Source organism: Triturus cristatus, chromosome 5_2 (assembly GCF_964204655.1).
Source record: "Triturus cristatus chromosome 5_2, aTriCri1.1, whole genome shotgun sequence".
Classification (NCBI taxonomy): Eukaryota; Metazoa; Chordata; class Amphibia; order Caudata; family Salamandridae; genus Triturus; species Triturus cristatus.
Genome location: NC_140588.1, coordinates 333,658,854 through 333,675,589, shown reverse-complemented (window position 1 = coordinate 333,675,589; position 16,736 = coordinate 333,658,854). Strand labels below are relative to the sequence as shown.

Below are 16,736 nucleotides of genomic sequence, written 5' to 3'. Positions count from 1 at the left end.
CCAACACATTGTATGACGGTTAAGGATCCCGCTCTTGACGTAATTGACATACAGACACATGCTACTCCAGACGAAATAAAGAAATGGACTGAATTAGGAGGGATTCAAACGGACCAAGGATGGATGACGAAGGAAAAATCTGTGTGGTTCCTTCCTGATTCAATGGTCCAAGTTATTATTAACACTATACATAGTCCAGCACATCTAGGAGAAAAAGCTATGCTAGACAGCATCCAACACATTTGGTTCAATAAACATTTACGAGCAGCAGCTAAACAAAAAGTTCGTACCTGTATGATCTGTTGTCAGTTCAACCCAGGAAAAAGCGTTCCCGTAGAACAGGGTGGATTTCAGTCTCCTGATCACCCTTTTGAAGTCCTCCAGATGGATTATATCCAGATGGAACGATGTCGAGGATTCAAATATGTTCTCGTAGTTGTCTGTGCTCTTTCCCGTTGGACAGAGGCATACCCGGTTTCAGATTACACTGCCCCGACTACTGCCAAACAGTTAGTTCGAGAATTCTTCCCACGATACGGTTTACCACGTGCTGTCTACTCAGATAACGGCCAGCCGTTCTCATCCGAACTAATGAAACACGTTTCACTTTTGTTAGGCTATCAGTGGAAATTCCACTGTGTCCGACACCCCGAAGCAGCAGGTCTCGTAGAAAGACATAATCAGATTCTGAAAATCAGATTGTCCAAGATATGCAGAGAGAAGGGTGTCGACTGGGTAGTAGCCTTACCAGTTGCACTCTTTTACATGAGAATGGTAGCACACTCTCGAACAGGGCTATCCCCGTATGAGGTGATCTTTGGCAGACCACCAAATATGTGGGGGACGCCTATACCACGCAAAATAACTGATGTTGACTGTAATATGCTGACAGATTACCTAGCTTCTTTGATGTCTGCACTACAATCTTGTCGTTCACAGGTAGCTGCAGCTTTTCCTGACAACACTGAGGTGAAACCCCATGACATAGTTCCGGGGGATCTGGTCCTCGTGAGGAACTTTGATCGAAAGACTCAGCTGGATCCTAGGTGGAAGTCACCGCAATTGGTCTTGCTCACCACAAGGACAGCCGTGAAGATCGAGGGTAGAAAAGGCTGGATACATTCAAGTCATATCAAGAAATTTCATGGACTACCATCGGACGTAAACACCACACCTTGTGTGTCTTCACCCATTGACTCAAAACTTCCTTTTGTTGAAACCAGTAGTCACGAACAATATAAACTAAAACTCAGATCTAACCGGTCGGGAAATTTGATTGTTTAAGTCCTCTCCAAGGTGAAGCGGTCGAATTTGTCCCTGACATGTATCCCTTAGATCTGAATAGAGAAAACACCCGAAAAATGTGGAAACGACATGCATACTGTAAATCACTGCGTAGTCATTGCACAGTGACGTTATTAATTTTGTTTTTCCTAAGTCTTTTAATAATTACTGCAAGTATATTGTTGCACATATATTATCCTATTTCTAGACATATTTATAATGTTACTGCTGAACATTCTTTTAGTGACCTACCCCCGCATGAATTATCGTATAGATTTGCGCTGCGCAATAACACTTTTATTAGTATGTTACATCATTCCCATCAGGTTAGCAATGCTACAAATTGTTGGATATGTGGCCGACTCCCTCCCTATCAGAATTATAAAGGAATTCTACCTCTTTTTCCATACCCATTCACACACAACGGCTCCTGTGGAGCATGGTTTAGTTTAATTAATTCCCTAGATTCAAATTCTGCAGTTTATCAAGACAACTGGGTATGGGGAAATTTGAACTTAGTTTTACTTAAAGTCTGCTACCCTAACAAGGAGGGACTTCCCAAGAGAACAGGAACTGATCTAGAAAATGAAGTATATGGATTAGGTAATTTTACGCTTAATCTTATGATCCTAAATGTCGAATCCGAAGCTACTCCAATTTTGCCCGCCATGTCAGTATTTCCAGTAAAAGGTGAATTATGTGTAAGAAAGAATGGTTCCATACATATGGGCCATAGTAGATGCACCACTGTAATAGAATTCAGTGATCAAGACAAGTCGACATTTAGAGCTTCCCGCCATTCCTATTTTATATGTGGTCAGACGGCATATGTACGTTTGCCTCTAGATTGGGATGGTACCTGCTACATTGGATTTCTTTTGCCACCTGTTTTCCTAGCTCCTCCCGATTATCACAGAAATACTCATTTAGTACACAATAGAGAAAGGAGAGATCTCCCAATTGTCGATTACACTGAAACAGCATGGGAAAAATACACAGATTTCAATAAAGGTCTCTTTCCCTATATAGGTACCGTTACCAATAGTAAGCTGATACGTAGATTAACTAGAACCCTTGAAGCAGTAGTGAACGAAACTATTTCCGCCTTAGGCAATTTAACAGAAGAACAGTCTGCTATGCGGATTGTTGTGCTTCAAAATCGTCTTGTCCTTGACGTCATCCTGGCCGATAGGGGCGGAGCTTGTAGGGTCATCGGATCAAGTTGTTGCATTTTCATACCAGAAAATTCGCCATCTGTATATAAAGCCATAACTCGCCTTCATAAGATTGTAAGCCAGATACACCAGAATCCAGGCACCTGGACTTGGTCCGGTTGGTTTTGGAATGTATTATCTACCTTTGGATGGAAGGTCCTATCCTTCCTAGGTATTGGCTTCCTCATACTATTCAGTTGCTGTCTATGCCTACAATGTGGACCAGCGATTTGTGGTCTGTGTGCCACGTCGTGTGTCCCATCACCAAGATTTCATTCGTCCCAGAAGAAAAAAGAAGAACAAATGATGCTATATGAACAGATCAATGGATTGATGAAGATTGATATCTCTTGACGGGCAAGTAGGGGACAAGGAGGGAATGTGGAAATATGGATTTTTCTGATCAGTTATGTCCCCTATCTTGGACCCCAACGGTTTCATGTATGAATCACAAGTACATGTATGCTCCCTCCAGTTCCAGTTATGAAGACGCAAACACATGTGCGTCCACCGTCAACATGTCCTCTTTCAGATCCGCCATGAATAGGCCGGATATTCCATTCCTAAATATGAAAGGCCACCGGCTTTATATGGTTTACTTATGCCATTTTACAGTCCAGGCAAGTAGGCCCTGATTCTGTCATCAAGCTTTTCTTGCTTTCTGCCTCTGAAGCTCCAGTCTGAGCCTGCATCTGTGACCATGAACTTTGTCTCATTCCCTGCGCGGCTCACGAAGCCTGACATCAGCCTGTTGCCTGCCAAGAAACTGTATTTCACCTTCGAAATTATCTGCTCCGCCCCCTGCCCAATGCATTCCTGTCTAGTAGTTTCAGTAAACATTCTTCCAGCTACCGAGCAAAGGCCCGGCTTCTCTGTCTTCATGCAAGTAATTCATAGCCCTGTTACTATGGAAGATTCCTGCCCTCGCATCTAGTGTAGACACTTAGACGCTTGTACACGCACTAACAGTCAGTATAGTCAGTATAGAATAAGATTCTACTCTAAGAGACCTCTCTTCTGGATAACATAGTTCTTTAAACATAGGATGTTAGATATGATTTGGGATTAGGTTGACTTGACCCTCCAGACTTCTGTCGCCACATGTAGAATTAAATGTCAAGTCCCCTTCACCCCCTAGTTGCACGTCAATCACACGTCATACTGCTGCGCGCGCATCTCTGCCAAGTATTTCTGCTGACATTGCGAAATTATTTCATAGGTCCACCCATATGTGACATCACAACCAATGACGTTTTCCTTGTTACACCCACTTACGCCTCCTTCAGCTACGCATGTGAAATGTTATCTTTGCTATCAATTGTTACGCCTCTTGCATTTACTTCACTGTAATGCCTATTGTATAAAAGTGAATAATTATCAATAATGTATGTACTTCACTTCCTGAACCTTCGTGGTGATGGAACTTGGAGCAACCGATTCGAATCATCCATTGGAATAAAGCCCATTCCGAACCTCTAATACCACGGATTCTGCCTCTTATTTACTGAGCTATTTTTATTATGTTTCTGTATCAAATTAAGTCCCGGTAATTAAATTATTTACCACAGAGATTCTGTTCAAGTTGCAGATTCAGGTTAATCTAATTTAGCAGGGCTCAGCTAGCTACTAATATACTGGGCTAGTGGGCTGGGCTAACTGCAAGGTCCCTCCTATGGGTGGGACCAGGAAGGGGAGTGGCTACACCCCCTTTCCTTTGTTCAGTTTCGCGCCTGAGCTGGGGCTGGAGTGCCCCAGCACCGGTTTGAACTGGACTATGCATGGGACACCTTGTGTGCATCAGGCAGTGTCTAGTTTCTTTCATCCCTCCCTGCCCCAATACACTAACTCCTGTCTGGGGTGGTGCTCGCACCTCCCGAGGCAGGAAACCTATTGTCCAAGCCTCCCTCGCTGGAAGGACTCCCAGCAGCAGGAGGTCAGACTTGTGTCTGTGGCAGCAGCATCCATTTTGTGATGCTGGGGCTCTGGTTAACTTTAACCGGGTAAGTAGGTTTCAACATGTCTTCTCCCTCTAGAAGGGAGGAATAATATCCTCATTGCCAGAAATGGTATGGGGGTATTATTCCAAAGTGTTAGACACCTTACACGACATGTTTCGATAAAGCCAAACCATAGTTACCATAACCGTTTAAGATTATAAGGTACTTTAAGAGTATATGGTAGGCTATATCATAGAACAGCTATAAGGACATGGCTCCGAAAGCTGCAGACAGGCTCAGCTCATGCTAGAGCACCATCTCACATGTTACCAAGCACTCTGCCTCCAGGATTGTTAAGGCCTGCCAAAGGAGTGGCTGATAGGTACACATGTGTCTATATAAGGTAGGTATAGGAATACTACACCTAAGCAAGGGGTGATTACACGACCTTGCCCCAGCTGAGTGATCAGCCAGTTGTGTCATAATGGAAGGCCTGGCCAGGGGTGGCATAATACATGCTGCAGCCCCTGGTAGGCCTAGGGTACACCTATGCCCTGGGTACCTAAGGAACACTGTACAGGGGCCAATAAGGTGATCCTATCCAATTGGGTTATGCACCTAAAGTGCACAGTATTAGTTTAGAGAGAGAACAGCTGGGTTGTGGGTCTGATTAGCAGGCCCACAGCCACATCTAAGTCGAAAACCAGTGAAGCAAAAGCAAAAAGTCGGGGTGAACATAGAAAGCAGACCCTACTCTCCTACAGTCCTTACCTCTCAATGTAAATAGCAACTTGTGTATATCAGAGTGAATATAAACAATGGTGTTAAAAATTTAATTTGAGTTCCAGTACATACCATTTTTGCATCTATTCCAGCACATTTCAATCTCTGTCAATGACAAATTCTACCTAGGCACAAGTTTATAGTTGCTCCATCTTCTTTTTAAAAAAAAATGTATTTTTATACAAGAAAAGCAATCGCAACATCATTTACAGGGTTTGGAAATATTGAGTAGGTGCCGGTTATACATCGGTGTTCTATCGCTAACCCCACATGTCATTATTTTGAGACTAGAAAGTGGCACGGAGGAAACGAGAGAAAAGTAAGTGGTGAAAAAAGAGGTAGGGACAGGCACTGAGGGAGAGAGAGACAATGCTATACATTACATCTGACATTCTGTAATGATGTTTGAGCACGCTTGCAGGCCCCACGGGGCTATATTAAAACAAATTCTGACTTAAACATGAAGGAACCACTTTTGATAACCAATTTGTTGCCCTCTCACAATCAGAGATGTTTTAAGAGTTTCTAGCAACCACATTTTCATCTCTAACATGGGTTCTCTTGTAAGACTTTCATTATGATAGAAGAGAATAACAAAGGCATATCAATCATGGGGGGTGGACCAACCTTGTTATGAACAGATCCCCACCATTTTCTTTAAGCAACTTCAGAGTCGGGCAGCACGTCAACATTAGACAAATGACAAACATTATCTATGGAGATGCTCATTAACAATCACATGGTAGCAAGAAGAAGGTAAAGGACAATGGCACTGCAACAATAATAATATATGGGCTAAAGTATCCTCTGTCATACATTATATATTGCAAGTCACCAAGATCCTTGACCATATAGAGGAACAAGGCCGAAGGCAGAGTTCCTTAATAAGGTCATAGAAATCTAAGGTGACTTAAAACATCTTTATAATGCACGGATGTTGGTATTTTACTACTTATTGTAAGTAATTGAGTTATTAGTTGAGGGTCGTGGAAGCCCCACTTAGGTAACAACCACAATCCTTATCAGGGTGAACCACAAAAGTCACAAAATTAATCAGTGCTTAAACCCTCCGGTAGCATGGCACTAAAGCATCCAGGCTTAATTTAGAGGCAGTGAGTAAAGTATTTATGCAGCACACAAACAATAATAAAGTTTTTAAAAAAAAGAAAAACACAACACAGGAAAAATCCAAAACCAATTTAGAAAATTAGAGTACAATTTAATAAATACAATGATACCAGAATGGCAAAAATCCAGACAGTACAACCGGAGATATTAAATGTTAGTTTTTAGGGGAAAAAAGCACCTAAAAGCACGGAGTGCAACTCGTGGTACTCCAAGTCATGCTACAGCGGGGGACTGCTGCAAGTTCACGCCGGCTGCAATGGAGCGTGGGACCAGGTTAGTGCCACTGAAGAGTTACCTTCTCAGGTCTAGTGCTAAGAGTTCCATTCGTGTTGGAAGAGGCCACATGGAGTATTTATGCGTTAAGAGCAGGTTGAGCATTGTGGGTTAAAACTGTAACGTGACGAGTCTGTCATCGTTGGAGCTTCGCATTTACGATCGTCATGCGGTGTGGGTGCCATAATGCGAAGTGCAGGTCTTGCATTCCCGTTCATTGCGGTCGGTTGTTGTTGGTGCGAAACGCAAGTCTTCGAGTTTGTTGTCATCGCAGGTGTCAGAGTTTCTGGCACATTCGCAAGGAGCTCAAACTTCAAGATTTTCACCTTTTCTTTTTAGGAGGAGCTCTCACTGATGCCAGTCTAGGGTACAGGACTTGGGGGGCACCTCTTGGGGATCAGGACTCACTCCAGCATAGGCCAGTAGCAGGGCTCAGGCAGGTCCAGTTGCAGCTGGTTTGTTGTATCCCCAGAGCTCATACAGGTTAGCCAACTGACCCTTGGAGCTACTCTGGTTACACTGTGATCAAGACAAGCAGGTCCAAACCTCCTTCTTCAGACAGCAAGGCAGTCCTTCAAGCTGCAGGGATCCTTCTGGTAGCAGGGCAGTCCTTCCAGGAGTGTTCTGAGTTCAAGCTCTAAGAGTATCGCTTTTATCTCCAGTGTCAATCTGTGGGTAGGGGATGGCCCCTTTGTCTAATCTTTCCCCTTTCCTGGGTTGTGACTCCAAACTGATTAGGTTCAACAAAAAACAGATGTGAGCTGTATTGTCAGAGACAGGTAGGCAGCCTTTAGAAGTACTTTTGAAGATCAGGAAGGTTGAATGCCAGACCCCAGGATGTGCTGCCCACACCCAAGGCCCTTATGGCTATGTCTGCGAGTAATAGACAAAACTCAACAGGAGTGCCATTCACAGTCATGTGCCTCTGACAGAAAGCCAAATTCGGTTTAGGAAGAAAAATGCCAACTTTCTAACAGAATAGTAACTTAAAGTACAAGTTACTTACCTTTGGTAACGATGTATTTAGAAGAGACGATTCTAGCCGCAGATTCCTTAACGTAGAATTATACCCAGGCGTGAGACTGGACCCGGAAAACTTTCTTTGCCCCAGCATCCCTGCGCGCCGGGGGGCGGTACCACGCGACTCTGCCCTGATGTCATCCGCGGGCGTGACGTCATCGAGGTCACATAAGCCGCACACCGGCGCGCTGACATTAGTTTTCATCGGCTAACTTTTCCGCGCCACAACGCGGAGGCATCACAAACAAAACTGTGGAGAGTATGGGAACAGTGTGCGAAAAAGCAGTGAAATAGAAAAGAGGAAAACGAAAGATGAGGAACAGCACCAGTTGGAAATGTGCCAAGCACAAAGGTACAAAAAGCCATAGCGGGGAAAGCCATAGCAGTGAAAGAGCAGAGCACCGCTCCGAGGAACACCCTTGCAAGCTAAGGCGACATCCTCCCTGGAGGCAGAAAGCATATGAAAAACGCCATAGCAGAAGAGAGAGAGAGAGAGACTGCAATCACAATCCACAACAGTGAAGGGCAACAAGCCCGGAACAGAGGAGTAACAGCAATTCACCCCCACACAACACCATCAAGGAGGGCCGTATCCCCTGAAAGGAGTGAAAAGGCCACGGCACAGGCAAAAAAAAAAAAAACAACGTAAAGGACTGCAAGGGAATCAGAAACCACAAACAAGTAAAAGGGAGAATAGTAAAAGTAGGCCCCCACACTGGAGAAAAAACCAGGGTGGAGGGACGCTGAAGCACACATGAACCAACCGACCATGTATCATAAGGGAAGGGGTGGAACAATCAAGCAGAACAAAGCAACCTGTCCAGGAAGAAGCAAAGCGGACACCCACAGAAGACAAGCCACCCGAAGGGAGGCGAGTGCAGAAAACTAAAGGTCCTCGCAGAATGGGGAGGAAGGGCGGGCCATGAAGGAATCTGCGGCTAGAATCGTCTCTACCAGATACATCGTTACCGAAGGTAAGTAACTTGTACATCTGATAGAGACTACTAGCCGCGGATTCCTTAACGTAGAATAGATACCCTAGCCATACAACAGAGGGGAGGAGGGACTGCGAGAGAACCTCCCCAGTAGGAAGAAACACAGGGCCCCAGCAGGGGACGTGCCACGAGGACAAGAAGGGTGGCCCAGCTCCCACCAAGCAGAAGTAAGCAAGAACAAGGCAAAGGAAAGACTAGGAGACCCCAAGCGAAGCGGTTAGGCCCCCATGAATCCAACCACGGGCCTCCCGTGACGGAGGAAACAACACCAAAGGTAAGGAAGGAAAAGCAGTCTGCAGAAGAGGGGCCTGGGTAGAAGGGTGGAAAGAAAGGCAGACTGGATAGTGCGAAGCAGGACGGTGGCAGTGGAGGAGCGACTGGGGCACCGGATCCCCCGTGGCAGGACGCCCCCAGAAGAGAATTATGGAGCGAAGCTTCGAAGGGAAGAAGCAGCTCCCGTCCACCAGAGCCCTGATGGAGAACCTCAAGCAAATGGTCCGTAGGGAATGGGGTGGCGGGGTCGCCCATGTGCAAAATGCCAGCGGACGTGGAAATGGCCCAGGTAAAGGCTGCACTCGCCTCTGTAGGGCGTCGTGGGGGGGGAAAGCAATTCCTCCGTGGGTGACGGCTGTAAACTAAGCCGGCCATCTTGAGACCAGCTGGAGGAAGAAATGGTCAGCCTCGGAATGGTGGAAGATTCACGGATGAGTAGGGGACCTGAGGTGCCTCTGGGGAAGGCTGTGGCCGCGGGGACAGCAAAGAACTCTCCCTGGAAGACACCGGGGAAAAGGCCACGACGCCGCGTTCCGTCTCTGGGGAAAGGAGACAAAAAGTTGACGAACCTCTGGAGAGGAGGGGGCCTCTGGAGACGAGTCGACGACCCAACGCCGGCACGGCGCCATGGAGTCCACCACAAGCGCCGGCGTGACGTCGACCAGCGCAGGAGGGGACGCCGAGACGACCTCCTTCACCACTTGCGCCCCAGGAGAATGGAGCGGGGCTAGCTCCGAGTCGGTGAAAGAACGGCGCCGAAAAGGCTTCCGACGAGGCAGCCGCCTGCGTGGAGAGACGAGAGGGACCCGGGGACGCGCCCCGGCCCCTAGCCAGCACCCGCGGCGCCGCCAGCGCCGACAGCTGTCTACGCCTGAGCGGCATCAGCTCGGCTTCTGGCAAGGCAGCCGCCTGCCCACAAGACCGAGGAGGACTTGGGGGTGAGCCGCGAGTCCCGGCAACCTCCTACGACACCACAGGGACCCCCTCGGTGGTTTGCGTGAGGCAGAGGCGCCGTGGGCCGAAGAGTGGAACCCCGTAGGGCCGCACCCCGATGACACCACACCTTCAGAACCTGAAGCCGAACCAGTCAGCGCCGGGGCCGCACCCGCCGGCGACGCCGCGGAATGCCCCGCTCGTGGCAAGGGATCCTCGGACGTCCCAGGAAGAGGATATCGGAAGCGGCGATTCTTGGACCCTTCCGCGGAGACGACACCGATCTGGACAACCGGGCCGAAAGGAGTTTCATCCGGCGCTCCCGCCGGGACTTAGGCTTCAGATGCTGGCAAGCGTCGCAGTCTGTGGAATTATGGTGCTCGCCCAAACACCACATGCAAATAGGATGAGGGTTCGTCACCGACATCTGATGCGCGCAAGACGAGCACGCCTTAAAGCCCGAAGGCATTCACAGACTGTTCCACAACGCAAAGCGTGAAAAGAAGGCCTGAAAACAGGTTAGGGACACGATCCGGATCCGCGTTGCACGGGAAAGGAAGGAAACCTATGTCAGCACACCGGGGTGGGGCTTATGTGACCTCACTGATGTCACGCCCGCGGATGACGTCAGGGCGGAGACGCGTGGTACCGCCCCACGGCGCGCAGGGATGCTGGGGCAAAGAAAGTTTTCCGGGTCCAGTCTCACGCCTGGGGATAATTCTACGTTAAGGAATCTGCGGCTAGTAGTCTCTATCAGATATCTGAGTTTACCATGAAAAAAGATTTTAAATTACAATCCGTTTGAGTGTAAACAGTATTTTTCTATCTGCTCTCAATCTAAAGTTAGCTCCTATTAAATGGTTTTGTTCATGCTCCTATTATTGATTCACGGCTCACTCAGGGAGGGTTTGGGAGGGGTGGGAGTTTCTTATGTTTTTTGTTTATTTGTTTATAAAAAGGCAGACATTTCTACTTGGTAACTGCCGTTTTTGCCTAAGGTTTTTATTATAAGGGCACCTCACACAGTTGGCTGTTGGTCACCTCAAGTACTGAAGTTAGTATGTACCTGGCCTCAATCAGCCCCCCTTCTCTTTGTTGACATGGCCGGCCCAGGTTGGGTTGTAGGCGACTTGCTGTGTATTTAATTTGTATAAGAAATACCATACTAACTGGTTCTGATTTTCTTTTTCCTGATGACCCTTAACGCAGCCGGCCCACTGGGTTGTAGGCAAAGACGCGGGGTAATGATTTAATATATGCTCTGCTAATAAAAAACGATTTAATTTAGCTCTTATTAAATGTAATAAGGTAACTCAGTGTTAGACCATGGGAGAGATAGGCCTTTCAACAGTGAAAAAGAACTTACGTTTTTCACTGCCAGGACATGTAAATCTCAAGTACAGATGTTCTGCTTTTTGAGTACGATACTTGTTGTTCTATTAGCCTTTAATGCCTACCTTAGGGATAGATTCTAAAAAGGAAAGTTTAGGCCTGGTAAAAGGTTTATTTGCCAGGTTTAAAATGGCAGTTTAAAACTGCAGTGGCAGGCCTGAGATGTTTTACTTTGCTACTTTAGTGGGTGGCATAATGAGTGCTACAGCCCACTGGTAGCATTTAATTTACAGGCTCTGGGTACAGGTAATACCAATTACTAGGAACTTACAAGTAAATAAAATGTGCCAATTAGGGTTTTTTCAATTTTACCATGTTTTAAGGAGAGAAAGCACAAGCACTTGGTTTAAAGGGGTAAACGGCATAGAGTTGCAGTGCCTAAAAAAAACGAGCGTAGCAAAACTTAGGGAGTGAAGGAAAAACATTTGAGGGAATACCATACCAACGATGTCAGTTTTAATACTTAAAAAATATGGTCACACTATAACACTTCCCAAAAATCACTTAAATCCTTGGTATCGTGTTTCATGTTCATTGAAGGTATAAGGAATAAAAACAGAATCTGTACAAATGTAACGGTTCAATATGCAGTTAATTTGAGCAAAAATATATTATAATCTGTTTAATGTAAATCAGTTTTTAAAAATGCTGTGTTTCAGGTTGTCTATAATCATGCAAAGATTCCATCTTTGCTGTGATGGTCTAGAGTAAGGGAAAATAAACATGCTTCCATAAATATCTTCTTAAAACATATCCGAAGAAATAAAAGTAAATTCTTGTTTTCCTTCATTAAGGTGCAGCTGTAATTATGTTCAATGACTTGCCTTTTAACTTTGTTTTGGATCCGGCTAGAGGCATTGGGACATTAGAACGCAACTGTAACAATTCATTTCAGTTGAGCAGCTAAGTCATTTCTTTATTAAAGGTGATTAGATATATCACAAATCGCCTGTAATATGGAAATTAGAGGCAGGCTTTTATACACTGATTGCAAGCTTTAATAATAATAATCTTAATGATAACAAAAGTGTGTTTTACATTGCTCTTCATACAGCTCTTCTGCTGTTTTTAAGTGCTGTGAACAATAGGCTTTACCATTAACCAATTTAATTATATTTAAATTAGTAGCCGTAGCAGGACTGAATGTCGAGTTGACCTTACCAGGATTCAAACTTGTGGCCTGCAGAATATTGCAGCGAGCTTTTAACTCACGGTGCAATTTTGCAGTCAAGGCTATATCCTTCAGAGATTCAATTCCAGTTTCATAAAAGGAGTGTGGTCTACCAATCTCCTAACATCCTATTCCAAAGACAGTAATCACTAGTAAATTAGTAATGAAAGCCTTGTTTTGACGCTATAGGTCATGAGTGATCGCATTAACAATAAAAAGTTAAAGTTCATGTAGTGAGAACAAACCGAATCTTGTTGTTACAATGAAACCTGAAGATAAATACTTCCCATGAGGGTGACACATGGGGAAGTATTACAGAAAGTGCCACCAGGTACAATGTGAACGTACTTTCTGCACTCCTACGGCAAGTTGGAACGACAGAAAGGGCACGAGCATAGCCCGTATGTGCATCAGTATCATGGCCCCATGCCAGTGACTGAATCCTCTGCCCCTGCATCATATTAGAGAAGTGGATGCAATGGCAAAGAAGCCATCAGAAGGCACACTAGTTGAGTGTCACGTTGAGGTGGTGCACAGCCTGGGGGCCCCCTATTGGCAACCTTGGAAATGGGGAAAGAGGGATCCCCCCCAGGCATTTCCCTGCAGGTGGGAACACTCCTTCACTGCATCCACCTGCAGGGGAATCCCTACCCCCTCCCTTTACAATGAGGCCAGCCTCTGGCTGCAAGTGAAAACAAGACTGGCAGTTTCAATAAGCCTCTCTGTCTTTCACTTATGTGCGGTTATGAATAATAAGACTAGTTCGCGTCTGCAATCTGATCAGTGCATCGACTGTAATAAGGCACACTATCCAACTCTGAGCCCAGCTAAGGGAGCTCCACCGCGTAGAGTGGGACAGTGCGCCAGATAAGCACTACAGTCCCAACTTTGCAACACACCTATCATTCAATTACACTGCAAAGAGGCGAAGAAGGTCAGATAACTGATTTCCGCATTAGTGAGGTCTTTACAATAAGGGGAGTTTCAGTAGCATTATTGATGGAAATGCAAGACCTGACATTTACTTGAGTCACACAGCAAAAAGAACAAGTCACTTACCTTGGGTAACACTCTTGCTAGTGGATACTCTATTCAACCTCATACTCCTCACCTTTGAATATTCCTCCAGGTGTCAGAATGTATCTAGTGTTTTCATAGCAAAGTTCCAGGGCACTACTAGGTGGTGCTACAGAGCCTCTCAAATGAGGGTGCAAAGCCACATTTAACTATTAACCATGCATGCTGACATCCATTTTTTGTCTTTTCCCTTTCCACACCCTTAGACTACGAGCATGAACAACCATTGATAACAGTGTGCTGAATACTTACTTGGGACCATATTAAATATTAAAAGATGCCACTTCAGAGAAAGGGGAGTGGAGAGGGCAGTGAGGAATCTGTAGTTAGATAGACTATCCACCAGAAAGAGTATTACCAAATGAGGGCAACTTCTTCATCTGATGGATAATTCTAATTCCTCACCTTAGAATAGATACCAAAGCAGCAGCTCTCAAGGTGAAGGGTCTATGGAGTGGGCTTGGACCAACAAGTTACGCAGGACCGAGTGGGCGAAATGTCTTTCACGCCAGACCTTGCTATCAAGGCAGTAATCCTTTGTGAATGTAACCTTATGCACTGATAGCCACTTCGCAGCCTGGCAGTTGTCATGAACAGGCACTCTGCTTGCAAAGCAGGGATACAAGCCTTAGTCCTGGTAGAATGGGTTCTCAGACCTTACGGAGGCTGCTTCTTGGACAGTACATAGTAGATCTTAATGCAGAGAACTATCCACCTCGACAGAGTCCTCTTCAGCGTGAATGGCACAAGGGGGACTATCTGGTAAGGCACTAGGCAGTAAGCTAGAGGACCCATGGGGCCCACAGGTGTACCAGATGAGACCATCGCCTTATTACAAGTACCGAACATGGTGTTCAGGATCTGATTGGGACTGGAAAAGCTGGGTAAATCTGTTCCTGTGGAGGTCGAGGAATTGGATCTGAAGATGGCGTCATGTGCGGCACCACAGGTCCTGTAGTCTGAAGAGCTGCCGGCTTCAATTGTGACGTTGGAGATGGAGCCGGAGATACCTCCTACCAATCTTCCTCCAAGTTCGGTTGTGTAGACTCTAATTGGTGAATTATCTTTTGATGATCGACGTCATGACGATGCTTTTTCGTATGCTTCTTCCTGGCCTATTTTGAAGAATGAGGCGATGGCGATCTGGATCTTGGCTGAGACTTCCAACCTCTTTTCTCATTCTGGCTCTGGCCATGACCATCTTGGCTTCTCTCTCCTTCAGGGCCTTCGAAATCCTCTTACGACAGCTGGAACAGGCGACAACATTGTTGTCTGATCCTAAGAATCAAAACAAATGTCTTGTAATAGACATCTGACCGTCACAGTCTTTTGCAAAGCTTAAAACTGACTTCCTCAGTGGCGACATTCTGAGAAAAACTGCATTTGTGAATTTCTAACAAAGAAAACATTGCAGAACGACAATCCCTTAAGGAGAGTTTGAAAAAATGTGTTACGTGTCAAGGCATCAAAAAAAGGGAACTGACGTCAACACGCTGACGGGGATCCTTTATGGCTTCAGTGACGTCATTGGAGCCGGCTCCCCCTTTTGGCATCGGAGAGCTATTGAAAAGTTTCTGTTCCAAACTGGTGAATGGGATATTCAAAAGGTGAGGAATCTACAGGTAGATGTACCCATCAGAGAAACAGCTCGAGCTACCATCAATACTTGGACTACCTTGTAGGGTAAAGTTAAATTATGTCTGTGACTGCATCTGAGCCAACTAGAATTCATTAAAACATTTAATATGTGAGAAACTCAGAAAATGTAAACAGCCTTGAGTCTTGCAGACATAGAAAAGGTAATTTTACAGCTAATAATCTCCCACCTTTAAGAATTCTTGCAAACTTTCCTCGCCAAGAGCTCAAGACCCTGATACATAAGATCCTGACTATTAGCAGCAGATGAACTGATTTGAACACTTTTCAGAAGTATAAACACACGGACTACACAATTGAAACATACAGCAACACAATTCTGGCATATTTACCTTTTTCTTTGAAACTATCTTTAAAAACACATATTTATGGTTTTGGTCCTGTTTAAGAGTGTAGGTGCTTCTTAGCACACCTGAAACATAATGATACCAAGGGGTACATTATTTACAGAGTGTAGTAAAAAGCTCCTATTACAAGCTTGAGGTAATAACATGTGGATTTTGGTAGTCAATGCACCAAAATCCGCATGGTACTATTAAATTTCAGCAGGTTTGACGTGCCGAAATTTAACAAAGCTTGAGGTGCATTTGATAGTTATTGGTTGCATTAAATACATTCTACCTGGTAATTCCGCTCCGTGCAAATACATAGGCTTATGCATGGGTCGGAATTAACCATCCCACTCACAATCATGCCCTTTCTCTTCTGTATATCCCGATAGCACAATTGGAAGGATTTGAATTAAACAGTGATTACCAACTAAAGCATGCAGACTCTGAATTCAAGGATGAGACCATCTAGCACATCATAAGCTTGTGCCCATCATTACTGGACTTGAGGAAGATATGTCTGCGTTTATCTCAGTGAAGATTCGGACTATCTAAAAAGCAAAGAAACTACTTCTGTTTACATGACTGACGATTAATTGGCAGATTGATTGAAAATTTTAGACTTAGCTAATTGTCGTTTAGAAATGGGTTTGTAGTCAAGTATATAGACAAAGATTTATTTTATTTCATCACTAATGTTTTAACATAATTATGTTTTATCTGTATTATTAAAGTATTTTGTTTGTTTTATTTTAATTGATCATTTTACTATTTCTATACAATAAACTTCCGAACTACAACTAATTGTAAGGATGATATGGTATTAAACCCTAAATGTTGGTCCAAATTAACGGAACTAAAGTGCAACAACAGCTATCCAATGCCATAAAACAAGCAAAGGTTGAAGCCTTTTCTAGGAGCAGTGGAAAATCGATGGAAGCGTTGGTATAATGCTATTCAGATCAGGTTGTTGCTGCAACTGGATGGTCACCTCTTTGTGATGATGGTAGCTCACAGTATACAGACATAGGTGGGTACAAATGATAAATGACTGAAGAGTGATTACCTTTTGTGCAGTCCACACTGTTCCATTTGCAGTAGTGACCCGACCTAACTCTCCACTGTAGTCAACAGTTCGCACCTAAGAAAACAAGAATGACTTAACAAACCAGCATCAGGAGAATTCCTAAAATATTACAATTAATTATTGGGCAAAGTAGTATTGCAAGTGTAATTATGCAATTTGAGTTAAAGTAATGTCTGAATGACAG

General features: G+C 44.8%; 1 protein-coding gene across 3 annotated transcripts in view; it reads right to left on the bottom strand.

Annotated features, from left to right (window-relative positions):
* Positions 1–16,736, bottom strand: part of KDM1B (lysine demethylase 1B) — an 821,676-nt gene that overhangs the window by 178,150 nt on the left and 626,790 nt on the right. For all 3 annotated transcript variants that reach the window (XM_085607096.1, XM_085607097.1, XM_085607098.1), the window contains exon 16: positions 16,532–16,606. In XM_085607096.1, coding sequence (XP_085463222.1) covers positions 16,532–16,606 — 75 coding nt within the window. The remainder of the gene's footprint in view (positions 1–16,531; positions 16,607–16,736) is intronic.